This window comes from Panthera tigris, chromosome E1 (genome assembly GCF_018350195.1).
Source record: "Panthera tigris isolate Pti1 chromosome E1, P.tigris_Pti1_mat1.1, whole genome shotgun sequence".
Taxonomy (NCBI): Eukaryota; Metazoa; Chordata; class Mammalia; order Carnivora; family Felidae; genus Panthera; species Panthera tigris.
In genome coordinates, this window is record NC_056673.1 from 34575517 (window position 1) to 34603356 (window position 27840).

A 27840-nucleotide genomic window follows, 5' to 3' on the forward strand; every position below is an offset into this window, starting at 1 on the left:
ACATGACATCTGAACTTGCTTTCTCCTGTTCGACCTTTGGCACTTTTTAAGGGCCCTGGCTGGCACCTGCCTTCTGCGCCTCCTGCTCCTGCCCCATTCCCCACCCCTGGACCTCGGCCCTTGTCCTCGAATGCTGAGGACCTGCACGGAATGTTAGAGCTTCGATCAGCCCTCACAGCCACTGCAATACGGACCCCACACTTCTTCCATCCATGTGCTCGTATTCTCCCCACAGGGGTGAGCCACAGAAAGACCAGACTGAGTCTCAAGTTCGGTCACATCCAATAGAAATCAATAGACCCCCCCCCCCCCCCAGGGCAAGAGCTAGGTGGGTAATTAACCCACATCTGTGTCGGAGTTTGTCTCTTGGATTGATGTGTAAGCTCTTTGAGGTGGGCGATATATCCTGACCACCTGTTATTTAATCTTTTATTTCCTACCCATTCCCAATTTCCCATGGCCGCCCTGCCCCCAAAACCAACTAGTAAAGTCCATCTGACACATGTATTTATTTGTTGCCTTGAATTTGATTCCTCCATTCAATACCCATTTACTGATCACTTGCCAAGAATGCACTACCACCGTAGGCACTCTGAGAGACACCAAGACAAAGGAGACAAGGATGCTGCCCTCAAGGAGCCTTCACCCCCACAGGGGGAGGACACGGCCATGGAACTGGAAATGAAATCGAAAATACAGACTATTTCCAAACGAGCCTGAAGGCTGGGCTGAACTGATTTCACCTCCAAGGGCTTGGGTGGTTTGGCCCATATGGGTCAGTCCAGACCAGAAAAGAAATCTCCCCACTGGGTCTCCAAACACGTCCCGTTCGGCCTTGAACACGGCTCTGAGCCAAGGGTGAGTCGGTATCCCAACCATGCAACCACCTTGCTTTGTGTTCAGAGAGGTTTTTTCTTTTCTTTTTCTTTCTTCCTTTCTTTTTCTTTTCTTTTTTGTCTTGCTCTGCTGGGGCTCCTTCTCCCTGACCCCTCTCCCACACTCATCCTAAACAACACCAGCAAGAACTTTCCTTGAAAACAAATGTCTCCCCGTTGCAAGATAAGGGTGCTCTTGGTGTGTTATTTTCATTAATTTCTTGACGCTTGTTTTCCTGCTGAATTTGGTTGGCCTTGTACTTGCTTTATTGAAGCCTGAAGGTTGTTTCAGCAAAAGGACACAAGAACGGGGAAAACAAATCAAAGAAACACTTAAACTCTTAACAACAACAAGAACAAAACTAAAAAAAAACCCAAAAAACAACAACTTCACTGCTGACTGACGGTAGTGGGGGGCTCAGACCTCCTCTGGAGGTTAGAGGGAACGTCTCCAAGGGATTCGGCACTGCCTTTCAGTGTCCCACCAAGCCTTGAAGCTACGCCCAGCAGGCTGCCTTCCGGCTGTGTCCACTTTCCCAGGGTAAGGTTCTCCCAACCTCCGTGAGCTTTTGGTGTCAGAATGATCACTTTCTTCCCAACTTGTGGCTTACAGAGTGGGGGCAGCCTGAAGGTTGTGGGGAAGCATTCTGAAGCAGAAGTCAGGAGACCTGGGTCCTTGTCTCGGCTGCGTCCCTGACCAGGGCAAATTCCCTGTCTTATCTACATCAGTCTCTAATGTTTGCTGGGTCTGTATCTGCTTCTGTGGTTTTAATTATGTAATTATAAACTGCACGCATGTTCACTGTAAGAAAGTGGAGATGGTACAGCAATACATCAGGACAGGGTCCCTCACCCCCACCCACCATCAGCTCCAGAAATAACCACTATCTGTTAGGTGAGCGCCCCTTCAGAAATGATCTATGCCCACACACAGACATCACTGGGTGTGTTTAATGTTTATTAATTTTTGAGACAGAGAGAGACAGAGCATGAACGGGGGAGGGTCAGAGAGAGGGAGACACAGAATCCGAAACAGGCTCCAGGCTCTGAGCTGTCAGCACAGAGCCTGACGCGGGGCTCGAACTCACGGACCGCGAGATCGTGACCTGAGCCGAAGTCGGCCGCTTAACCGACTGAGCCACCCAGCCGCCCTCACTGGGTGTGTTTAGACCCTGCCTAGTTTCAGGGGCTGCCACGGCCTGCCTCGTGGCTATGGGGATCCCCATCTACCCGAACAAGACTCTGTCTTCGTAACGCATTTTATTCTTTCAGCACCGAGAAAGGTTTTGCTTTTTTTTTTTTTCTTTTTAAATCCACATTCGCTTTTTCTAGAAAATTCGGAGATAAGGAAAAGGTGTGCAGCTGGCTTGTGAAGGGCCAAAACTCAATTATGCATATTGATTCCAAACTCCTCATTCGGTGATGTCACATTGGCAGCTTGCAGTTGGCTGTGGGAGGGGTATTTGCACCCGAGAAACTGGCTACAAATCAGGACCCTACGGCTACCCCAGTCTAGTTTACCAGCACACCACTGGGGCCTGGTGAGGACAACTCGAGGGGGTCAGCCAAATGGTGCTATGTAGTCTGGTGGGCTCTGTGGAACCCAGAGCCTACTGGATCCCGTAGGCCACGTTGTGCTGGCAAAAGATAACAGAACCCTTTCCAAGATCATGGAAATAGATGCTGGCAGAGAAGAGGGACTTACACCTTCTCTCTCCGGCTGTCCTGAAGCAAACGCTTGATACGTTATATCTTTTAGGCCTCTGTGTTCTAGATTGTTCGAACAATGGCCCCAATGAATGGCACCTCCTTCTATCTACACCCCTTGGCTGTGTGGTGCTGCTGCTCCCCCACAGTGAGCAGTCCAGTCAATTTTGCCACCGCTTGAATGTGGATGGGCCTCATGACATTTTTCACCAGCAGAATATGGCAGAAATAACATGAAAAGTCCGGAGCTTAGGCCTAAAGGGGTCTTCCAGCTTCTACTATCACCCTCTCATAACCTTGAGAGCGCCCCTTGGAGGCCACTCCAAGTGGATGAGGCCACTTGGAGACCGGACAAGCTGCACCAACGGCCAGATGTGTGAATGAGGCCGCACTGGGCCCCCCAGCCCAAGTCAGGTGACCGTAGCCACGCGGGTGACTGCAGCTGAGACTAAAAGGACCACCCACACGGCCAACCCACAGCATGGTGAGAAACAAATCACTGTGCTTTGTTACACGGCAATAGCTAACTGAAACAATCTCAAAATCTAGAGACATCAGCAGGGCCTGGAAAGATGGCTGCCTTCCCATCCCCCCCCCCCCCCCCCCCCCCGCCACCCACTATAAAAGAATGGCCAGTAGAGTTGATAAGTGGTCAGGATGTAGTGAAGCTCTCTTCCTCCCAGGGGCTCATGCCGACTCCGAAGCACATCTAACCTTCTCTGTAGCCACACCAAACAGGCCCAAACCCCCAAAAAAGAGTGCTGGAGGAAAAAAATAGACAAAGATCCCAAAGATGACAAAACATTGTTTGAATGTGGTTTCCCTCACTAGACTGCAAGTCTCTTGGAAGCAGGGATCATGAGTTACTCGCCTTTGTGACTAAGAGCCTAGCATGGGGCTTTGTACAGAGCAGACACCCCATAAATGCTGTTGAATCGAAGTGCAAATTCAGATCCAAAGAACAGGCTGGGGAGCACAGAAGCCAGTCGTTCCCATAGTTCTGAAATTTTGAAATGTTTGAAATGTCCATGGACACGGTGGCATCCTGGCCTTGCGGGCACTCGCCTCCCCTGACCCCCACCCTGGGCAGGAGTCATTGCCCTCACTTGGAACACTGGGAACTTCAAGGTGAGGCTGCAAATCCTCGGACCTCAGTGGCTCCCTGAGCCCCCTTACTCAGCAACCTTGTTCAGAGAGAGGTGACTTTGCCTGGCTTGGGAGAAGGTGGAACCTGTTTGTGTCCCAGAGCTGGATCCCTGGAATCAACCCTTCAACTGCCCTGAGTGAGGCAAAGCCAACAGCGCAGAAGAAACCCTGGACGGGGCCAGACCCTCAGGGACCCTCCCCAGGCACTCGTCAGTGGCTCTTTCAAGTTGTCATTCTCGCTAATGAGTCTCAACCTGACCTAACTCCTCCCTCTAGCCTCTGCCCTTAGGGCTCAGGGCCCTGGGTGCTTGGGGGGCTCCCAGACACCTCTCTGGGTGAAGGTGGTGGCGTTGGGGAGCATCTCTCTTTCTACTATGCTAGCTCTGCTTCGTACATCTGGGGACAGGGCTAGGAAAAGGGGTCCGTTGAGCACCGTCCCTTCCAAACGCCTGCTGCTTCCTTCCCAACCAAGAGCGTGCTAGCCGGCACTTGGAGGCATGGTTCCCTGTCTGCAGAAGGAAGGGAAGCAAGGAAGAGGGGGTGGGAAAGGCAAGGGAGTGGGGAGGGACTCCCTACCAACCTTCCCAGTTTCCCCCATTACCTACAGAAGAAAGTTTAGATCCTTTTTTGGTATGCAGAACTCTAGCCAGGCTGGCCAGTTTTGTCTCTGCCTCTCCTCGCTCTGACGTGACAACCACAGGGGTCTACATCAGCCTTCTGCAGCTCCTGAGTCTGAAATGTCCTTGTTTCCTCCCCGCCTGTGAAGAGATGCCCACCCTTCAAGGCCTCCTTCTGTTCTGCAATGCCTCCCTCACCGCCCAGGCAAAGACAGCCTCAGCATATTCTGTCTGGTGTTTCAACAGCATCACTCATTCATTTGCTCCTCCCTCCCTTCCTCCCTCCCTCCCTTCTCTCCTTCCTCCCTCCCTCCCTCCCTCCCTCCCTTCCTTCCTTCCTCCTTCCCTCCTTTCCTCCCTTCCTTCTTTTTTCCCTTCCTTCTTTCCTTCCTTCTTCCTTCCTTCCTTCCTTCCTTCCTTCCTTCCTTCCACAAGTGCTCACTGAGCACCTGTGTGAGCCAGGCTCTGTGCTTGGCTCCAAGGATACCACAGGGAACAAAACAGACACCATTCCTACCATTATGGACCTAATAGACAGCCTTATAGACAGCTATTGACTGATGGGGGCAAAGAGCTCGACCAGTGAGGGTTGGGAGTTTCCCGTGAAGAAGTGAAATAACAGCTGAAAGCTAAGTAGAGGTTAATGAGGTCAGGGTGGGGTGAGGGGCCCCAAGGCGGGAGGGAAGCTGGTAAGCTTGAGGAAGTAAAAGAAGGCGGAGGAAGGTTGTGTTAACTCTGGGCTGTGGGCCTTGCAGACCGCAGTGAGGTTTCTGGTCCCCTTCCTGTGAGAAATGGGAGACACTGATGGGTTTAGCCTGGTGGGGGTGGAGGGATGGGGACATGTCTGATTTGCTTGTGGGGTGGTAGGTAATGGGGCAGGAGTGAAGGCCGGAGAGGCCCCAGGAGGCTGCTGCCGTGGTCGAGGAAAGAGGTGCTTGTGTCCTGGACAGTGGTGGGTGGACCAAATCAACAGGTAGGAGGTCAGACTGAGGGGCTCAGTGGCAGGTTAGCAAGAAGGGGTATCCAAGATGGCTCCCTGGTTTCTGACTTGGGAACCGTCTATGCCCCCACTAGCCTGGGACTTCCTCAGTCTTATAGCCTCTGCACCCAGCATAGAATCTTACTAAGAGCTTGTGCAAGGAAAGTCCAGACACCAGGGAACAAAAAGGGAAAATCTATTAGGGAATATGTCAGGTGTTAAGTTCTAGCCATTTTAGCCAGACTATTCACAGAATTCTTGTAACTAACAGGTACTCCCAAATACACAAAAATCAGATCCCTTCCTAAGTGATAAATAAACGCTTTTGGAACGTAGGCAGCTAGGTGGGGCATAGCATTCTGTTCTCATTTTTGCAAGATAATAGTTTGAACTAATAGTTCTTTTCTGGGAAAAAAACCTCACCATATAAACAAAGAAGTAAGCTCCAAATATAAAGGTATTTTGAATATATAAATTAGGGGCACTTGGGTGGCTCAGTTGGTTAAGTGTCCGACTTTGGCTCAGGTCATGATCTCGCGGTCGGTGGGTTCAAACCCCGCTTTGGGCTCTGCGCTGACAGCACAGAGCCTGGAGTCTGCTTCAGATTCTGTGTCTCCCTCCCTCTTTCTGCCCCTCCCTTGCTGTGTGTGCATGCGCTCTCTCCTTCTCAAAAATAAACATTAAAAAAAGAATATATAAATTATTTATAATATGTTACATAATATATATTAAAATATATTTAAGATGATATGATTTTAATTGCAAAAATGACTCCTTGCTGTGAAAAATTCCAGCAATATATAAAGAATGGCGTCAAAATGAAGTGCCCGTTCCAACACCCCCAAAGTTCTCTATCTAAATGTAAATATTTTTTCCCATGCACCAAAACATGTTTCCACTTAAAAATTATTTTATTTTATTTTATCTTAGAGAGAGAAAGAGACAGCTCTTGAGCAGGGAAGAAGAGAGAGAGAGAGAGAGAGAGAGAGAGAGAGAATCCCACGCTCACCATGGACATGGAGCTTGATTCCACCACCCTGGAATCATGACCTGAGCCGAAATCAGGTGTCAGATGCACAACCGACTGAGCCACCCAGGTGCCCCAGTTTCCACTTTTAATAAAGATGAGATCGTTCAATATTTGTGGATTGATTTTCTTCCCAGTATATCATAGTCATATGGAAGCAGGATTTAGGGTCATGGTCAAGCCACAGGCTATGGGGCCAGATCACTGGGGTTTAAATCCTAGCTCTGCCAACCACCTGTGTAGGTGAACGACTCACCCCACCGTGCCTCAGTTCCCTCGTCTGTGAAATAGCTCAAATTATGGTGTCTTCTTCATTGGGCTTCTGGGAGGATTAAATAGACGTAAAACATGGAGAACAGTGCCCGGTACATACATGATCTTCCCCCATCAGTATGGGTCCACCTCCTCGGGAGCTTTCAAGTACAAGGTGGATCAACATTATTCAACTACCCTTTGTTGGCGGACACTTAAGTTGTTTCCATTTCCTTTGCAATTCTAAACTGTAATTATCTGTAAAGTATCTTTAAAGATAGATCTTTGGTTCTTACTACAAAATGGCCTCGGTGCTCACTCCTACCCTCCTACTTAATCAGTTTGAATTCCTGTTAGAGATCCTTTTCCCCACTCTTTTGTCAATGCTATTAGCATTGACAATTAATATTAATATTAATTAGCAATTAGCAATTTGGGGTGTCATCAAACCAGTGGATAAGATAAAAAATCTCATCGTTTTCATTTTTGTTGCCCATGTTATTTATGAGATTGTCATTTTATGTGCTTATTAATAAGTTGGGCTTTTTTTCCCTCACTGAATTGACTCCATTTTACTGTTGGGCAACTTCCATTGAGTTTATATCTTTCAGTTGTTGATTTGTAGAAGTTCTTTATATATTGTGGTATCAGTCTTTTGCTCTTTGCTTAGGTTGCAAAGTTTCTCTCAGTTGGCCATTTGTCTTTTAATGTAGTTTATGGTTTCTTTAGTTATACCAAAGATTTAAATGTTTGTTAATCTGCTTATCAACGGATAAATCTATCTGTAGTCTATCTGTTGATCATTTCCTTACGGCCTTTGGGATTGGGGACTTCCTTAGAAAGGCCTACCCTGACTCAAGATGCGAAAAATAAAAATATTTTTATATGTATCTCTTGTTGATTTATAGGCTTTGAAATGTTTTGATTTTTAAACCACCTATAATTTGTGTGCATGTTGTGACATAACTTTTTCCTCCTAAAATTGATAACCAATTGTTTCAATACCATTTTGCCCCATAAATTGTAACTGCCATCATTATTATAAACTAAGTTCCTATTTATACAGGATATACTTCAGGGCTCTCTGTTCTGTTTCCTCACCTCTTTGGTTATTCCTACATCAATACCTCATTTTTTATTCTTGTAAACATTCTTTTTTCTTTTTTAAAATTTTTAATGTTTACTTATTATTGAGAGACAGAGAGACAGAGCATGAGCAGGGGAGGGGCCGAGAGAGGGGGATACACAGACTCTGAAGCAGGCTCCAGGCTCCGAGCTGTCGTCACAGAGCCAGACGCAGGACTCGAACTCACGAACTGCGAGATCATGACCTGAGTTGAAGTCTGACGCTTAACCAACTGAGCCACTCAGGCGCCCCTCATTTTTTGTTCTTATAACCTTTGTTATCTTTGTTGTATGTCTTGATATATAACAGGAGGTACTCCTTGCATTATTCTTCTATTTCAAAATGTTCTTGGCTATTCTCGTATGTTTACTCTTCCAGATGAATTTCAGAATCAGCATATCCATAAAAAGTCCTGCTAGAATGTCAATAGGAACTAATTTGGAGGAGAATTAATATCTCTTTAATACTGAGTTTTAAAAATCATTTTCAGAAGATAAGCTGTTTCTCCATATATTCAATATTCATACATACTTTAATAAAGTTTTATAGCTTTTGCATAGTAAGTCCTGTATATTTTTTGATAATTTGTTCTGAGTGCCTTATAGTTTTTATTATTAATATGATTCATAACCTTTTTGATCATACTTCCTAATTTATTATTACTGACAAATAGGAAAGCTATTAGCTTTTTCTGGGTGTATATGTTTCCTTCCTGATTTACCACCCTGTTAGGTTCTTTCATAAGCCACAATCATTTTTTAAGGTGTTGATCTTGGAGGTTCTGAATGAATAATCACATCAGCTAGAAATAATGCCATTTTGTCTCTTTTCATGTTGATATGTACCTCTTTTTTTTCATCTTACTACAATGACTAGGTACTCCAAGCTTGTTTACTAATAACAAATAGTATCAGCTCGGTTTATCTCAATCCTGACCTTGAAGAAAATGTTTCTAATACTTTGCCATTCAGTTTAGCATTTGCTGTAGCTGTAGGTTCCTGATGGAGACTTTATCAAGTTAACGATGTATTCTCTTTTCTTTTTTTTTAGTTTACTTAAGTAGTCTCTTTTTTTTTTTTTAATTTTTAAATGTTTATTTGTTTTTGGGAGAGAGAGAGAGAGACTGAGCAGAGGAGGGTCAGAGAGAGGGAGACACAGAATCTGGAGTAGGATCCAGGCTCTGAGCTGTCAGCACAGAGCCTGACGCAGGGCTTGAACTCACAGACCGTGAGGTCATGACCTGAGACAAAGTCAGACAGTATGCTCTACCAACTGAACCAGCCAGGTGCCCCCAAAAGATATTTTCTTTTCTGCTTCATTAATAAGAAGGTTTTTTGTTTTTGTTTTTTTCCCAATCATCAAATGATATTGGATGTTATTAATTTTTTTTATACCAATTGAAATGATCAGAAGTTGTCTCTTTGGTGTATTAATGTAGTACATTTCATTAACAAATATCTTAATGTTGAACCATTCTTGCATTATTTAAATACACTGATCCAATTTGCAATATTTCATTTAGGGTTTTTAAAATCTGTGTTTATAAGCGAATTTAGCTTTTGATTTCCTTTTTTGTTGTTCTATGTTTGTCTGCTTTGGTAGCAGCATTATGTCAGCCACCTGGAATGAGTTTGTAAGATCCTACCATATAAAACCACACTAGCCTCATTTCTTTTCTGTGGGTAGATTTTACTTTTTTTTTTTTATACCCAACATGGGGCTTGAACTTACAACCCTGAGATCAAGAGTCACATATTCTACCAACTAAGCCAGCCAGGCTCTCCACTGTGGATAAATTTTAAGTTAGTTTTTTTTTTCTTCACTTTTTTCTATTGTTGGTGGTCTATTTAGGTTTGATACTATCTCTTTTTAAAAAATTTTTAAGTGTTTTTATTTTTGAGAGACAGAGAGACAGAAGTGAGAGCTGGGGAGGGGCAGAAAGAGAGGGAGACACAGAATCCAAAGCAGGTTCCAGGTTCTGAGCTGTCAGCACAGAGCCCGAAGTGAGGCTCAAACTCGTGAACCATGAGATCATTACCTGAGCCAAAGTCGGACATTTAACCGACTGAGCCATCCAGGTGCCCCAGGTTTGATATTATTTCTTAAGTCAATTAAGATAATTTAAATTTTCCCTATTTTCATCCAGATTTAATCCAGTTGTACATAGTATTTTCTAAATTATTTAATAGCCTCTGCTTCTTTTTTTAAAGGTTTATTTCTTTATTTTGAGAGAAGGAGAGAGGACACATGAGTGGGGGAAGTGCAGAGGGAGATGGAGAGAGAGAATTCCAAGCAGCCTCCATGCTGTCACAGAGCCTGATGCAGGGCTCAATCCCACAGACCATAAGATCATGACTTGAGCTGAAATCAAGAGTCAGACACTCAATCGACTGAGCCACCCAGGTGCCCCAATAACCTGTTTTTATAATCACTTTCTTCTCTTGTTTCTAAAATCATCAGTTTGAGGGGAGCCTGGGTGGCTTAGTCAGTTAAGCGTCCGACTTCGGCTCAGGTCATGAACTCGCTGTTCTAAAATCATCAGTTTGAGGGACACCTGGCTGGCTCAGGTGATAAAGCATGCAACTATTTTTTTTTTTTAACATTTATTTATTTTTGAGAGACAGAGAGAGAGAGAGAGAGAGAGAGAGAGAGAGAGAGAGAATGAGCGGGGGATGGGCAGAGAGTGAAGAAAAAACAGGCTCCAGGCTCCAGACTCTGAGCAAGCTGTCAGCACAGAGCCTGATGCGGGGCTCAAACCCACGAACCATGAGATCATGACCTGAGCTGAAGTTGGACACTCAACCGATTGAGCCACCCATGCAACTCTTGATTTCAGGGTTGTGAGTTCAAACACTATGTTGGGTGAGGAGCCTATTTTTAAAAAATAAATAATTAATTTTTAAAAATAAATAAAATCATCAGTTGGAGTCCTTTTCCTTTAATCAGACTTGTAAAAATTTTATCTATTTTATCAATCAGCAGCTTTTGATTTTAGATACTTGATGTTTATTATTTTATCAATTTTATCTTTATTAATTTTTACTTTCTACTTGATTTAGGTCTATTTTTGCTTCTCTTTTTCTTTCTTTCTTTCTTTTTTTTTTTTTAAGTTTATTTATTTATTTTGAGGGAAAGAGAGAGTGCAAGTGAGTGAGAGGCAGAGAGAGAAGAGAGAGAATCTCAAGCAGGCTCTGTGCTGACAGTATAGAGTGTGACTCGGGGGTTTGATCATGACCCGAACCAAAATCAAGAGTCAGATGCTTAACTGGTTGAGCCACCCAGGCACCCTGCTTCTTTTTCCTAGCGTCCTGAACTGCGTGCTTAAACTAAAACTTAGTTTTAGTTTTTCTCATTTTCTAATAAGTGTGCTTAAGGTATTAAATTTCCCTCTGATTATCACTGGGTCTGTATCATATAGAACTTGGTATGTAGTATCTGTGTTGTCATTAGTCTAAAGTGATCCGCGTTTCAGCTTTGATTTCCTATTCAGCTACAAATTTCAGAAATTTCAGTTCTGATTTCCTCTTTAATGCCAAGAGCTATTGCAAAAAGTGCTTTAAAGTTGCAAACAAATAGATTTTTTTTTTTTTTTTTTTTGCTATGTTGATTGTTAATTTCTAGTGTTAAGGTTCCGTAGACTGTTGGGTCAGAAGGTTTCTACTTGGGAATACGGAAATTTTCTTCATGATGTGTTACGCAGGCAATTTTAAACTATTTCATGGATATCTGAAAAGAACCTCTGTCCTTGGAGAGTCCTACAAGGATGCAGATATCTACTGAATCAAGATTACTATTCAAATCTTTACTTTTTATCTCATTAATATATCAGTTTCTGCCCATGATTTCATTATTCCGTTCTGGTTGTTTTCTCTGGTCTTCACTTCCAGAATTCCTATATTGGTCAATATCAAAGCTCTTAGAGCTACTCTACCTGTCGCTTAATATTTGTTCTTATTAACCATAGTGAGAATAGAAGAACAGTGATTTAACTTTAGAATCCAAATCCTGCTGGACACATGAGATCCTGGGGTGATTCACTGTGTAAGTACCGCCCAAACGACAACTTTTAACAGGTTAAAACAACAGCATATATTGGGAAAAGCACATTGGGATGCGAGAGGTCCAATAGCAGAACGCTGAATTTTAGGAAAGAGTCAGTTCAGCCAAATACTCGGTAAGCATTCTGTGAATGGCACAGGCACAGGGCAGTAGAAGCTATGCCCCGCCCTTGCGGCCATGCAGATCTCTTGGAGAGATAGGACATGCACCAATACAGTGCAGTTAAGTACCACAAAGACAGCACACACTTTTATGTCAAGTGGATGGCCCAGGCAGAGAGTGTTAACAGCAGCCCAGGGAGTGGGGAGATGGGAGTTGTAAACACAAGATTGCTTATGCAGAAACCTAACCCAGCTGGCTTTAGCGAAAAAGGAACTTATTGTCAACTCAGGAGTATCAGGTGCCTCTTAGGCACCACTTAGGTTCTCTCAGCCTCACCTTCTCTCCTTCCAGAGGCTGTGACCAGATCCGCACAAGCTCTAACTTCACAAGGGGAACAAGTTGATGGCTCCTCGGCTCATGCTGTGTCACTAGCCTCCTGCCTCAGGACTCCCCAGTTGACGTAGAGGTGCAGGACCTTGCTTGTCTTCCAATATCCCAAACCCAGAAATGTGGGAGCGTTAACAGCTCATGGTACACACCCTTTGACCAGTGGAAAATGAGAACTAGTGAGTAAATTCTTGGCTGTTTCTTTTCTCAGATGGATTGTCCTGGGATGCAGTTTATGCAGCTTCTTGGAGGACTGGTCTATGGGGGGCAAACAGTTGTACTCAACAGTGGCTGGCCCAATAATGCAACCTTGGGTTGGTTCTCCCTCCTTTGCTTTATTTCCTTTGTCCTTCACTCCTGCTCCCTAGTATTTCACGTCCTGTTAAAGTGGTAGCACAGAGCCCTTTGGTCAGGCTCTGCTCTTTGGGGGGACCCATGCTTAGACAGCCTGTAACTGAAAGTCCAGGTAGAGGTGATGTAGGGGCTCAAAGTCTTTTTTGGGTACTTGGTTTTCCTTCATGTTTTGCCTGTGTTAGCTGAGTTCTCCAGTAGGCTCTCTTCTGATGGTACTAAGATGGCCACAGCAGCCTCAACAATGGATGCTTCCAGGCTCACATTTCATGGGAAAGAGTCCTTATCTCCAATACCTCAAACACAATTGAGAGTTACTGATTCTGTTTGGCCTAACTAGGTCAGTGACCATCCCTGAACCCGTCACAGTGGCCAGGACAATGCCATGTTCCAGTTGTCTTCAGCATAGATCTTAGGACCCAACAGAAGGAGATGGATGGAGAGTGGCAGAAGGGTAGATGTTCAAACAGAACCCAGGACTGTTGCTGGAGGAAACAGGAATGGATAGTGTCTAAAATACCCAGCACGGACATAAAAAGTAGAGATAGAGGGAACTAATCTTCCTAGGGTCCCAGCAGAATTTTCCACAGAAAATTTTTAGGTTTTCCAGAAACCAAAAGCTTTGGGCTTATACCCTGCCAGAGAATTGTTCCCTTTTCTTTTGTACCAAGGTGGGTAGAAATACTGGTCTACAGACAGGGTCTATTTCCTTGCTAAAAGACAAAGTATTTCGTCTTCAAAATAATAGAACAAGTGAAGAATACTCTATTGAATGATAAAAGCAATTAAACATAGACCGATAAGGCAATTCCTGTGTACCAAGCACTGTACTAGGCTCTGGGGTTCAGAGCTAAATAAAATATGCTCTAAACAGAATTCCAACAATGTCATTTCCCTACTGAAAAATCATTTGATGTCTTCTTGTCTGTTAAAGGCAAAATTCCCAATTTCCTAACTCAGGGCCCTCAGTATCTGGCTTCTGCCTATCCAGCCTCTTCTCTAGAGTCTCAGTACCTTTCCCCTTTCTCACATAGTCTGTGTTCTTTCACTGGATTAGGCAACTACAGAGCAAAGCCATCAGTCAGTCAATATTGATCGACTGCAGGGTCCTACAGAGTTCATGTGCAAAGACATAAAAAAGCTTGGAATCAATCCAACATAGGAGACAGGACATAAACACATGGAAAGCAAGATAACCTAAGAATTAAATAACAATCTAAAACACCAAAGCATAAGGTTCTGAGAGATGTTTTGAAGACGGAAATGACAGAGTTGGTGACACTGTATATGAGAGAAGAGAGTGTCACTAATACCTGTTTATAGTTTACAAGCACTTTCACATATTTCTTCCTTGAACTGAATCAAATTTCCATTGGACAAAAGAAGGAAAGGAGGGGGAGGAGGAGGAGATGAGGAGGGGGGAGGTCGGGAGGGGAGGGGGAACAGGATGAGGAGGAAGGGAGGGAGGAGGAAGGAAAACAATGTTAATATCTACTTAGGGTTTTACAGTTCACCAAGCATTTTCTTCTTCTTTATTTTATTTTATATTTTATTTTATTTTGAGAGAGAGAGCGAGCATGTGAGCAGGGGGAGGGGCAGAGGGAGAAAGAGAGAGAGAATCCTAAGCAGGCTCCATGACTAGCAAGGAACTCCCATCTCATGACCTTGAGATCATGAGTTGAGCTGAAACCAAGAATTGGATGCTTAACCAACTGAGACACCCAGGTGTCCCAGCTCGCCAACCATTGTCCCAGGCATGACCTCATTAGATCTCACACAGCTCAGAGGGAGTTAGTGCTTCTATTCATTACAAGAAGGCTGAGACCCAGTGCAGCCATACCCAGCTAACACCTGGCAGAGCAGGACGTAAACACAAATTCTCTCAAGTTCCTAATGTTTCTACTCTGCTCAACTATAGGTGAGATAGCGAAGAAGTGGGAGCTATGCTGGGTACATCCTATGCCAGAGCAAGAACATGCAAAGTCAAAAGGGAATGTTTCAAGTAGTTACCAGTAAACAGTGTGACACGTGGCAGAAGGATGGAGGAGAAATGAAATTGAGTAAACATCACTAGATTTGTTTGTTTTGCCTTTTTTATTTTTAATTTAATTTCATTTGAGGGGTAGGGGAAAGGGGAAGAGGGAGGGAGAGAGAAAAAGAAAGAGAAAGAGAGAGAGAGAGTGAGAGAGAGAGAGAGAGAGAGGATCTCAAGCAAGCTCCATGCTCAGCACTGAGCCCATTGACGGGCTGGATCCCATGACCCTGGGATCATGACCTGAGCTGAAATCAAGAGTCCATCCCTCAACCAACTGCCCCACCCAGGTGCCCTTTTTTTTTTTTAATGTTTATTTGTTGTTTTTGAAATGGAGACAGAGGATAAGCAGGGGAGGGACAGAGAGAGAGAGGGAGACAGAGTTTGAAGCAGGCTCCAGGCTCTGAGTCATCAGCACAGAGCCCGATGCGGGGCTCCAACTCATGAACCACGGGATTATGACCTGAGCTGAAGTTGGATGCTTAACCAACCAACTGAGCCACCCAGATGCCCCTTGCCTTTTTTTTTTTAAAGCATTAATAACCTTTCAATAAGGCCAAATGCTACAAAGTCTAAAATAGATAAGAAATCAAGGTTCTAGGGGTGCCTGGGTGACTCAGTCGGTTAAGCATCCGACTCTTGATTTCTGCTCAGGTCATGATATTGGGGTTGACAGGTTCAAGCCCCGCATCAGGCTCTACCCTGACAGTGTGGATCTTGCTTGGGATTCCCTCTTTCTCCCTCTCTTTCTGTCCCTCCCCCTCCTCTCTCTTAAAGAAATACACTTAAAAAAAAAAAGAAGGAAATCAAGGTTCTATAAAGAGGTAAAAGACCCATACTCTGAAAATTATAGAACACTGATGAAAAAAATTGAAGATGACCCAAAGAAATGGAAAGATGTTCCATGCTCGTGGATTGGTAGAACAAATATTGTAAACATGTCTATACTACCCAAAGCAATCTACACACTTAATCCAATCCCTATAAAAATACCTATAGCATTTTTCACAGAAGTAGAACAAACAATCCTAAAATCTGTATGGAGCCACAAAAGGCCCTGAATAGCCAAAGCAATCTTGAAAGAGAAAAGCAAAGCTTGAGGCATCACAATTCTGGACTTCAAGTTATATTATAAAGCTGTAGTGATCAAAACAGTATGGTACTGGCACATAGATCAATGAAACAGAATAGAAAACCCAGAAATAAACCCACAACTATACAGTCAATTAATCTTCAACAAAGGAAGAAAAAATATCTCATAGGAAAAAGTCCCTTCAACAAATGGTGTTGGGAAAACTGGGCAGCAACATGCAAAAGAATGAAACTGGACCATTTTCATACACTATATACAAAAATAAATTCAAAATGGATTAAAGCCCTAAGTGTGAGACCTGAAACCATAAAAGAGAGCACAGGCAGTAATTTCTTTGACATTGGCTGTAGCAACTTTTTTCTAGATAGGTCCTCTGAGGCAAGGGGAACAGAAACAAAAATAGACTATTAGGACTACATCAAAATAAAAAGCTTTTGCACAACGAAGGAAACATTCAACAAAACTAAAAGGCAACCTAAGCAATGGGAGTAGACAGATGCAAATGACATATCTAATAAAGGGTTAGTATCCAAAATACATAAAAGAACTTTTGAAACTCAACACCCAAAAAACAAATAAACCAATTAAAAAATGGGCAGAAGAGGGGCACCTGGATGGCTCAGTCAGCTAAGTCTCCAACTTCGGCTCAGGTCATGATCTCTTGGTTTGTGGGTTTAAGCCTTGCATCGGGCTCTGTGCTGACAGCTCAGAGCCTGGAGCCTGTTTCAAATTCTGTGTCTCCCTCTCTCTCTGCCCCTTCCCCACTCGCGCTCTGTCTCCCTGTTTCAAAAATAAATAAACATTTAAAAAAATTTTTTTTAAATGGGCAGAAGACATGAACAGACATTTCTCCGAAGAAGACATCCAGATGGCCAACAGACACATGAAAAGATGCTCAACATCACTCATCATCAGGGAAATGCAAATCAAAACTACAATGAGGTATCACCTCATACCTGTCAGATCGCTAAAATCAGCAACACAAGGAACAACAGGTGTTGGTGAGGATGTGGAGAAAAAGGAACTTTCTTGCACTGTTGGTGGGAATCCAAACTGGTGCAGCCACTCTGGAGACACAGTATGGAGGTTCCTCAGAAAACTAAAAATAGAACTACCCTATGATCCACTAACTGCACTACTGGGTATTTACTCAAGGAATACAAAAACACTAATTCGAAGGGATACATGCACCCTGATTTTTATATTAACATTATTTATAATAGCCAAGATATGGAAGCAGCCCAAGTATCCATTGACTGGTGAATGAATAAAGAAGATGTGGTATATATTGACAATGGAATATTCTTCAGGCATAAAAAAGAATGAAATCTTGCCATTTGCAATGACATGGATGGAGCTAGAGAGTATAATGCTAAGGGAAATAAATCAATCAGAGAAAGACAAAGATGATATGATTTCACTCATATGTGGAATTTAAGAAAAAAATAAATGAGCAAAGGGAAAAAAAGAGGAAGAGGCAAACCAAGAAATAGACTCTTAACTACAGAGAACAACCTTAGGGTTACCATAGAGGAGCTGGGGTGGGTGGGGAATGACTGAAATAGGTGATGGGAATTAAGGAGTATACTCAGTGTCATGAGCGCTGAGTGATTAAAATAAAAACTTAAAAAAATAAAAATAAAATGAGTAAAAACCATCTAGAACATTTGGGGAAGTTCTAAAATGAAATTTAAGATCAGAATCATGTTCAGCAAACTATTTGTCACACAATATGCAAGGTGCTCACATGCATTAAAGAGGAAGAATTCAAAGACCTCTCATAGAAATGTGGAGAAAAAGCGTGGCTAGAAAATTCATTGAAAGAGTAGTGCGAAGAACTGACAAATATGTGAAAACATATTCATCTTACACATGATCAAAGAAGTGTGAATCAAAACAACAAACAGATACCATTTTATTTATCAAATAGCCAAGAATAGAACAAATATCCTAGTGGTCAATGCTAGCTAGGATGTAGTGAGATAGACATAATTATACACTGGGAGTGTAAAATAGTACAGTCTTTCTGGAAAATGGGTTGTCATTATGTATTAAGAGCCTTAAAAATATCCCTTCTGGGGTGCTCATTTGGTTAAGCGTCCGACTCTTGGTTTTGGCTCAGGTCATGATCTCACAGTCTTGAGATTGAGCCCCATGTCAGTCTTTGCACTGGGTATGGAGCCTGCTTAGGATGGTCTCTCCCTCCCCCTCTGCCCCTCTCCCTACTTACTCTCTCTCTCTCTCTCAAAAAAAAAAAAGTTTAAAAACTATCCCTTCTCTTTGATATCTGATAAATACACTTAGGGAACAATCCCAAAGAAATAATCAGAGATGTAGTTAAAGATTTATATGTAAAATGTGTGCATTGATAGATGAATGAAAAAGAAGATGTGGTATACACACACACATACACACACACACACATACAGGCACACACACACAGAGGATATAACTCAGCCATAAAAATGACTGAAATCTTGCCATTTGTGGCAACATGGATGGACCTAGAGGGTGTTATGCTAAGTGAAATAAATCAGAGAAAGACACATGCCATATGATTTCACGTATATATGGAATCTAAAAAACAAATGAATAAACAAACTAAGCAGACTCTTAAATGTAGAGACAGATGGTGACTACACTTATGATGAACATTGACTAATGTATGTAACTGTCAAATCACTATGCTGTACACCTGAAACTAATCTAACATTGTAAGTCAGCTATACTTCAGGAATAAATTACTGAATTACAAATTCATTGATATTCCTCCCTTTGGAGGTGGTGGGAGTGGCGGTGGAGGGGAGCTCTGGGCTTTCCTCTTGAATCTAGACAGGCTTCCGATTACTTCGACCAATGGAGTATGGCAGAAGTGGGGCTTTGTGAATTCCAAGGCTGGGTCGTAAAAGGCCACGCGACTTCCATTTTGGCTCTCTTAGAAGGTTCGCTCTTCAGAAACTCTCTCTTGAGGTGCTTCCTCTGAGAACCAGCTGCCATGCTGGGAGAAGTCCAAGCCACAGGGAAGGTTCAGAGGCCACGTGTAGACGCTGCAATACGGTGCCAACTGAGCCCAGCCTTTGGGTCGTCCCAGACCAGGTACTAGACAGATAAGTGAAGAAGCCTCCAGACAGATTCATACTGTTCTACTCAGGAGCCACTGGCCACCTGTGCTAATTTAAACGTACATTTAATTAAAACTAAATGAAAGCTTTAGTTCCTCAGTCACTCTGGCCACATTTCAAGTGCTCAGTAGCCACCTGCGGCTAGTGGCTGTCATATCAGACAGCACAGAGATAGGCTGTTTCCATCATTGGAGAAAAGTTCTATTAGACACATATGCTCCGGATGATTCTTGTATGTTTAAATCTTCCTAGCTGAAGTTCCAGATGTTGTGGAGCCTAGAAAGGCCATCTGGTCCCCTCTACCCTGTCTGAACGCCTGACCTACAGGATCCCAGAACATAGTAAAATGGGTGTTTTATGCTACTAAGTTCTGGATGGTTATGTAGCATTAGTAACTGGAATAAGTTCCTTTGATAAGAAGAGCAAAGCTTTCTCAGAAACCCTCCCCACTGACTTCTGTTTACACTGCTTTGTCAGAACAGTGTCACAATGCTAATTCCACTGCAAAGAAGCCTGGGAAAACATGTAGTTAGCTCTTACAGCTGTGTGTGTGTGTGTGCGTGTGTGTGTGTGTGTGTGTGTGTGTGTGTGTGTGTGTTCTCTCTCTCTCAAATACAATATATATTGTTGGACCATGTGTATCTTTTCTAAACTAGAATTTTGTTATGTAATTCTGTTTGAGTAAGGAGAGCTGCGTAATAACGGATGCAATCTATGCTTGAAATTGACATATCATTTTAACAGAGCATTTTCCATTTTTCTTAGCAGACAGGCTACAACAGGTGAAGTCTAGAATTCATACGTTTAAAGTATTCTAACACTATTAGCTCACAGAGGCTTTGAATAAGTGTTCTTTGCAGGTAGAATGTTATAAACACTGTATCATTCCCAGAATCTGCAAATGTAATCTGTGCCTGAGATCAAAATCCTCATCCTTGGCTAATGGAGAGAAATTCAAAGATTTGGTCTGGATTGTTGTTCACCAAGATAACAGGGAGTAAGCAAGTTATAAGGGCACCTTCTCCTGTTGGACCCAGTTGCTTCAGTGGGATTGCCTGTTCCAAGGATAAATGAGTTTGTTCAGTGTTATCTAGTTATCTTTCAATTACAATGTCCGTGTTCCCATCTCTTTTAGACAACGTATGGCCCTCCTCCACTAACCCATATGAGAAGCCACAGGAAACCACACTGAGGTTTCCTCAGTCATAAGTGTGTGACTTCCTTTGAAAAATGTTTAGGAAAGGGGCGCCTGGGTGGCTCATTCGGTTGGGCGTCAGACTCTTGGTTTCGGCTCGGGTCATGATCTCACAGTTTGTGAGTTTGAGCCCTGTGTCAGATTCTCTCTCTTTCCCCTGCTCTTGCTCTCTTTCTCTCTCAAAGTAAATAAGAAAAGAAAAGGAAAGAAAAATGTTTAGGAGAGAATTGGTTTACTTGGTTTTTAATAACTCAATGATTATTTAATAATTGGTCCTTCTCAATAATATTAAAGTGCGCATGACAGTCTGCAAGAAACGAATGACAATGATGAGAAAGATATCATGCTTGTATGCTAACTTTCAAATAAAGATAAAAGTTTGATTCTCTAGAAGTAAAATAAGCCTTGATAAGTACACATCAGGAGATGGTGACTCTCCTGTAATCCTCAGTTTGCAAAGAAACAGAATGAGAATTACAAGGTTTAGGACACATCTGTCAGAAATCAAGGCGGGAGTGTGTGTGTGTTTGTGTGTGTGAAGAAGATAATAATTCAGCGCACTTTCAAGAACTGTATTTCGCAATGATATTGGAACATACTCGTTTACCTTCAATGTAAGGCACTGCTCTAGGAATCTTGTGGAATGCAAGGTGGGGAAAGGCAAAGACTGTGATTTTCAGTGACTATTACTCGCCCTGAGAGAGGAATACCTATTGTTGCGATATCACCTGAAGCCTCCTATCGAACGCTTATTTTTTTTCCCTCCATAAATCAAAATAGTCATTTAGCAGTCCACTCCCCTGAACAATTCCAAAGTAAATGTTAAATAGTAATAAGCCATATGAGGGGGGTCCTTTAAAGTGTAAACTTGTGTAAGGGGAATTTTATACCTCGTGACTTGGAGGAGTATGAATCTGGTTTCCCTGTATTTGCAATCTATATTTTTATTTTTTATTTAAAAAAAAATTTTTTTAACATTTATTTATTTTTGAGACAGAGAGAGACAGAGCATGAACGGGGGAGGAGCAGAGAGAGAGGGAGACACAGAATCGGAAGCAGGCTCCAGGCTCTGGGCCATCAGCCCAGAGCCCGACGCGGGGCTCGAACTCAGGACCGTGAGATCGTGACCTGAGCTGAAGTCGGACACTCAACCGACTGAGCCACCCAGGCGCCCCGAGCGATCTATGTTTTGAAAATAACTATGTTATTTACTTTAAAGGCATTGAGTTTTAAATGTGGAATATTTTAATTGAAAGAAATGTTAGAGATTATGTCATCCAACACTTTTTATAGATGAGAGATATGAAGGTTGATAGAAATGGGTAAAATTCAGATACCTGCCCTTCAGGACTTTGCCCAGTATATCATGGGGCCTCCACATGTGTGTGTGTGTTTATACCTGCTCTGAAAAGTCCTCATACCCTTGGGCTGAGCTGCAATAACTCATACAGTGTTGACATTTAAATTTTTTATTAAAAAACTCTATTTACCGCTATTGATAATTAATCAGAACCTATCAGACGACTGCTCTAGAGTTTTAAGCCTGGGATTATAGATTGGGGACATTCAGAAAAGAGAATGTGTACCTTCCTTTTGCGAATTCTTGAAAAGTATAGATAAGGTAGACAAAATTACAATTCATCTATCTTTGGTTAGACATTTTAATCTCAGCCAAGCCTAATATGCTCCTCTAATTATAGTGATATATTTTCCAAATTACAAATCAGGACACATGACCTCACACATGGTCCTGCAATTCTGGATGTTTGGTACAGTAATATCATTTGCCTAATGGTAAGCGAAATTATGCTCTGGAGCACATGAAAAATGAAGTGCTTCACTTGATAAACCATTCCCCAAATTTCCCATCTTGTTACCTGTAATTTCTGTGCTCAGCTAATCATAAAATTAAAAATAACTCATTTTTTATAACAAATGGAAGGAATGCTCATTATAGAAAACAAAAAGTTACAACTGAGCAAAAAGTAGAAAACACTGAAAGAATATCTTGATGCAGAGAAAGGGGAGTTTTAATTTAAAATGCTTCCGGGGTGGCTCAGTGGGTTGGGCGGCTGACTTCGGCTCAGGTCATGATCTCACACTCTGTGATCAGGTCATGATCTCACACTCCGTGAGTTCAAGCCCCATGTCGGGCTTTGTGCTGACAGTCAGCTCAGAGCCTGGAGCCTGGTTGGAGTTCTGTGTCTCCCTCTCTCTCTCTCTGCACCTCCTCCACTCACACTCTGTCTGTCTGTCTGTCTCAAAAATAAACATTAAAAAATTTTTTTAATGCTTCCAAGAAATAAAATAAAATGCTTCCATACTTTCACAATCAAATCCCACTTTTCCTTGTTACAAAAAAATCCAAAGACTAAAAAATCAGGCATTGAGTAAAATTTCTATGTTCTTAAAACAGACTGCAGGAGTTTTAGGAATCTGTACAATAAACATTAAATCGGCCACCTGACCACTCCCTCCCTCAAACCATTCTACAAACCAATCTTCCTCCCACTCCCACTCCCCACAATGGCGACTTTAGAAATTTCCGAAATATCCTCTACCAGTTCGGTTCCTTCTAAAGGGGACCAGGGATGGAGGCACGAGGGCACGGGAGTCATAGTGGAGAAAAAGGCTACAGGCCTAAAGCGTAAAGTCTCTAGGCCTAACACCTAAAGCGGATGTGTGCGGGCACAGCACAACCGGTCTACACAGCCGGCTCCGCGGACACCCCACTCCTCGGGGAGTTGCGCTTTAAGTTCCTTATAGCAGGTTGAGAGTTCAGGCCCCACAGTTTTAAGACGAAGGCGGAGCCCCAGCTGGTGTTTTTCCAGGAAGCACTTCTTGAGCTCAGAGGAAAGCGGGGAGAGAAGGCCAAGCGCCGGGCGTTTCATTCATTGCTCCTCTTTCTCCCCCTCCCTACCATCCCTCCGCCTAGACTTTCTCTCCTCTTTTCCCAGTGCGAGCTTGACGTCTGTCTCCTGGATACCAGACAGCCAATCGCCTAGTTGCTAAGGGAGAAGGGCGGCCAATCAGGCGTCGTTGCTACCTGTGAGTAATATTTTTAGCCGAGAGGGACGCTCGGTTCCACTCCCACTGTAACTTCGTGTATTTCTCTGCTGCAGGTTGTGAAAAGGGCGCTTACCCGCCTCCCTGGAGTCCCTCTCTTTCCCCGCTCCCTGTTTACCCGCTCACATTTCAACCGAAGATTATCTTAAACGTGCATTACAGGAAGGCACCGTGTTTATTGTGTGTATTTATGTTCAAATACATTTGAATACACGCATGCATATATATACTTGGATACGTACGCAGTTTGGCACGGAGGCCTGGGTTGGGACCTTTGGAATAAAATGTGATTCTTCTTACAGTCTCAAGCCACCCCACGTCCGAGTTGCTGCCAGATCGCATGGGGAGGTCTGAAGTGGGATGCAGAGGCAGTTAAACTGTCACCTGGGCGGGAGGTGTGGCCAGGTGGTCTCTCTTCCCCACCCCCAGCCTGGCACGGCAGCTTTGGGTTCTGCTGTTGCCACTCTCTGGGTGGCAGTTGGCCTAGGCCCCTGAGGTGATTAATATTCAATTAATCGGGTGCACGAGTCCCTGTCACAGTTCGCCCTTTCTCTAGGCTCTCCTGGGTGCACTGGAGGCCGATTTGGTAGCTCGTTCACGAGTGGGATTTTCCTGGGCCACAGTCCCACTCGGGTAGTGCATTTTTGTAAACTGTCCCCTCCTTCTCGAGGCTCTCCTCCCGTTCTTCCCCGCCGCCCCGCCACCTGCCTCGCTCCCCTCCCCCCTCTTCTCTCCGGTGCTCTCCGCCCAGATTTAGCGTCAGCCGCCCCACCCACTACCGTCGCCCTCACTGGCACGTCTGCCCCCCAATCCCGTTCCCAGCTTTCTCTTAATCCCACCCACAGTGGCTTCAGAACGTCGGTTCATTGGCCATCGTGGAGCCCGAGGGGTGTGGCCTTGTCCACTCAGCCCTCCGCCGCCCGTCAGGACATGGGCAGGCGAGACTTGACCAATGGCATCGGGGGGCAGGGCAGGGGCGGAGCCGCTGCTGAGGGTCTGGGGTGCGGGGCCGCAGGGCGGGGAATGGTTACGCGGCCCGGAGCTGTGTGACGCGAGGCGGGCGCGCGCGCACCCCTACGGGAGGGGATGGGGGCAGGGAGGAGACTATAAAACGAGAGGCGGGGCGCGCGCCGCGGCAGAAGGAGCGAAGCTCTGGCCCGGCGCGGAGTGGGCGCACTACGGGGACGCTGGGCCGGGCACCGGGCTGTGTGGAAAAGCGAGCGCGCTCGCCTGACCCGTCGCCGCCACCCCGAGCCACAAGGGTCGAGTTCCTGAGGCCCGCGCCGAGGCCCCCGTCCTCCGCCCGGCGGCGCCGTCTTGCATTCAGCCAGCTGGCCGCTGCCGACCCTCCCGAGCCCCCGCCCTGCCGCCCCTTCTCCCCCGCCCAGCGGCCGGGTCTGTGGTGGAAACAGCTAGTAAGTATCGAAGGGCGGCGGGCGGGGTCCGGAGGCGGAGGGGCTGCAGCGGCGTCGAGCCCGGGGCCCTCGGGGACGGCGGCGTCGCGGCCCGGGCGCGGAGGGGAGCGGCTCCGAGGGGCCCCAGCGCGCCCGGGGCCCGGAGGCGGGGCCGGCCGGCGCGTCGGTCTCGGCTCGGGCCGGGAGGGTGAGCAGGGAAGGGCTGCCCGGGCCGAGCTGACGGGAATCGGGGGTTGGGGCGCCCGGAGGAGCGGCGAGCTCGAGGGGGACGCTGGGGTCCGCGGGGCCGGTGGCCGCCGGGACTGAAAATGGTGCGGGGGAGCCGGTGCTCCCGGGCTCTGGCCGGGTCCCAGGAGCCTCGGGCGGGGGGCGGGGGGCGGGAGCGGCGGGTCAGGTTACGGCGGGGGGAGGGGAGCGGCTGACCCGGAGCGGCCGGCGCCCCGACCTGCCGGGTGCCCGGCCCCGAGTGGTTGCTTTGCCATTTCTCGTGGCCTTCCTCCTCCTCCTTTTCGGAGGAGACTTGTACTCTCCTCCTCCTCCTCTCTTCCTCCTCCTCCTCTTCCTCCTCCTCTTCCTCCTCCTCTTCCTCCTCCTCCTCCTCCTCCTCCTCCTCCTACTCCTCCTCCTCCTCCTACTCCTCCTGCTGCTGCTTGCTGCTGCTCCAGCGCTTGGGCTCCGAGGGCTGTGAGCTGAAATCTAATGAGACCCAACTGGCTGTTTATGTAATTCTTCACACTCCTGTCTTAAGGCGTTGCTTTAAAACTACCTTCCGCGGAGCCTGAATTTCGCTCGGCTGCACCTTCAAGCAATTTGGCTTAATCAGCTGCCTTCGCCGGCACTCCGGCTCTGGGCTTGCAGAGTGTAGTTTGTGGGCCGCCGGGGATCCTTTCCCTTTGTCATCACGAATATGGAACATGGAACAGATGGATTAATACCAACTTGAGTTTTAAATGTCCTTTTAAATCAGCCTCAGTGTACGAATAGATTCCTTTTGCAAATATCTTCTGTTTGCCCTTGATCTTTTCTTCTCCCCACCCAGTGCTGATCCAGCAAACGTTTAAAGGTCGACCTTATCGTACCAGCCTCCCCGGCTGTTCTCTTATCGTGAAGGAGGGAGGTGGTTTTGAAAATCAGAATAAAACTCAGAAGCCCTCCCCTTTAAAGAGAATAATCAATAGAGTGTTGAAATTAATTATTGCTTTTGTTGCACTTGCTGCTAAAGAGAAATTTTCAGACTTAGAAAAATATACATTGAAAAGAAAAGGCACAGAGAACCTCGATTATTACAGTGTATGCCCTTAGTGTTCAAGAGGGCAGCTATATGGGATAATTTGTTTCATAATTATCGTTCACAAGGTCGGCAATTCATTTAGTATTTAGTATTTTTAATTTTAGCATCATGTACTTTGGAAATCAAAATAATTTCCCTAACTCCTCAAATGTCTAAATGTTAAACGATACAGCAGATTGAAGCAGCATAAATCCAGAATGAATTGAAATACAAAGTTCACTTCTAAATTGGTGAATAGGAATATGATCACTTTCTAAAACTGGTATATATGTGTGTGGAGGTGGGTGGACGGGTGTCTGGAGTAGAGTTTCCAATAAATAATCTTGTGAGAATTGAGGGAAGAAATACGCTACATGCGCTAGAGAGATACTGTTTTTTTAGAACTGTATTCAGGAAAAGAAAAAAAAAAAAAGTAATAGGGTTGAAAATTTTGTTTGAAGTGTAAATCCTAAGTTTTCCCATGAGATTTTGAACTTCAATAAACAATTTTCTATTGTACGTTCCTTTATTTTGTGCTATTTATATTTTTCTGACTTGCCAGCCTATTAAACTTTTCCTAAAGTAACGTTACTCTGGGGGTAGAAGAGGTTGTGGGACTGAGATTTATCTTATTTGGACATGTTTGTTTTTGTTTTGTTTTGTTTTTCTTTAAGGAGCAAGACCACTCAAGGTGAAGGATAACCTACAGAATACCAGCACTCTGAATGAGAATTTGTTTCTCTGCCACAAACTGAACACTTGTGTGTGTGTGTGTGTGTAGGGGGGAGTTGAAACACAGAGCTCACTTTGTGGCATAGCAGCTATGCAGCTTGAAATCCAAGTAGCACTAAATTTTATTATCTCATATTTGTACAATAAGCTTCCCAGGAGACGTGTCAACATTTTTGGCGAAGAGCTTGAAAGACTTCTTAAGAAGAAATACGAAGGGCACTGGTATCCTGAAAAGCCATACAAAGGATCAGGGTTTAGATGTATACACATAGGGGAGAAAGTGGACCCAGTGATTGAACAAGCATCCAAAGAGAGTGGTTTGGACATTGATGATGTTCGTGGCAATCTGCCACAGGATCTTAGTGTTTGGATCGACCCGTTTGAGGTTTCCTACCAAATTGGTGAAAAGGGACCAGTGAAGGTGCTTTATGTGGATGATAATAATGAAAATGGATGTGAGTTGGATAAGGAGATCAAAAACAGCTTTAACCCAGAGGCCCAGGTTTTTATGCCCATCAGTGACCCAGCCTCATCAGTGTCCAGCTCTCCGTCGCCTCCCTTTGGTCACTCTGCTGCTGTAAGCCCTACCTTCATGCCCCGGTCCACTCAGCCTTTAACCTTCACCACTGCCACTTTTGCTGCCACCAAGTTTGGCTCTACCAAAATGAAGAATAGCGGCCGCAGCAACAAGGTTGCACGTACTTCTCCTATCAACCTCGGCTTGAATGTGAACGACCTCTTGAAGCAGAAAGCCGTCTCTTCCTCAATGCACTCTCTGTACGGGCTTGGCCTGGGTAGCCAACAGCAGCCGCAGCAACAACAGCAGCCATCCCAGCCCCCGCCGCCCCCGCCGCCGCCGCAGCAGCAGCAACAGCAGAAAGCCTCTGCTCTCTCTCCTAATGCCAAGGAATTTATTTTTCCTAACATGCAGGGTCAAGGTAGTAGTACCAATGGAATGTTCCCAGGTGACAGCCCCCTTAACCTCAGTCCTCTCCAGTACAGTAATGCCTTTGATGTGTTTGCGGCCTACGGAGGCCTCAACGAGAAGTCTTTTGTCGACGGCTTGAATTTTAGCCTAAATAACATGCAGTATTCTAACCAGCAATTCCAGCCTGTCATGGCTAACTAGAAAAAGAAAAAATGTATCTTACGAGTTGAAATGCACGGGCCCAAGGGGGATTTTTTTTTTTTCACCTCCTTGAGATTTTTTTTTTTTTTTTTTTTTTAAGCTTATAGTAAGGATACATTCAGGCTTGGTTACAAAAATAAAACATGCATCATTTTTCA

General features: G+C 44.7%; 1 protein-coding gene and 1 long non-coding RNA gene across 3 annotated transcripts; one reads left to right on the top strand and one right to left on the bottom strand.

Moving 5' to 3' along the window:
- Positions 1–490: 490 nt before the first annotated feature.
- On the bottom strand, positions 491–23805 carry LOC122233622. Its single transcript, XR_006211260.1, has 2 exons — positions 23379–23805; positions 491–1151 (listed from the first exon to the last, which is right to left on the bottom strand). It is a non-coding gene; the product is annotated as an uncharacterized LOC122233622 (long non-coding RNA).
- TOB1 (transducer of ERBB2, 1) lies at positions 22934–27840 on the top strand. Of its 2 annotated transcripts, none has more exons than XM_042966822.1 (2): positions 22934–23118; positions 26496–27840. In XM_042966822.1, exon 2 carries the CDS (start codon positions 26645–26647, stop codon positions 27680–27682), a length of 1038 nt encoding a protein of 345 aa, XP_042822756.1. In that variant the 5' UTR covers positions 22934–23118; positions 26496–26644; the 3' UTR covers positions 27683–27840. The 2 variants fall into 2 exon arrangements, with proteins under 2 accessions (XP_042822756.1, XP_042822755.1); XM_042966821.1 differs by lacking the exon at positions 22934–23118 and adding an exon at positions 24259–24551.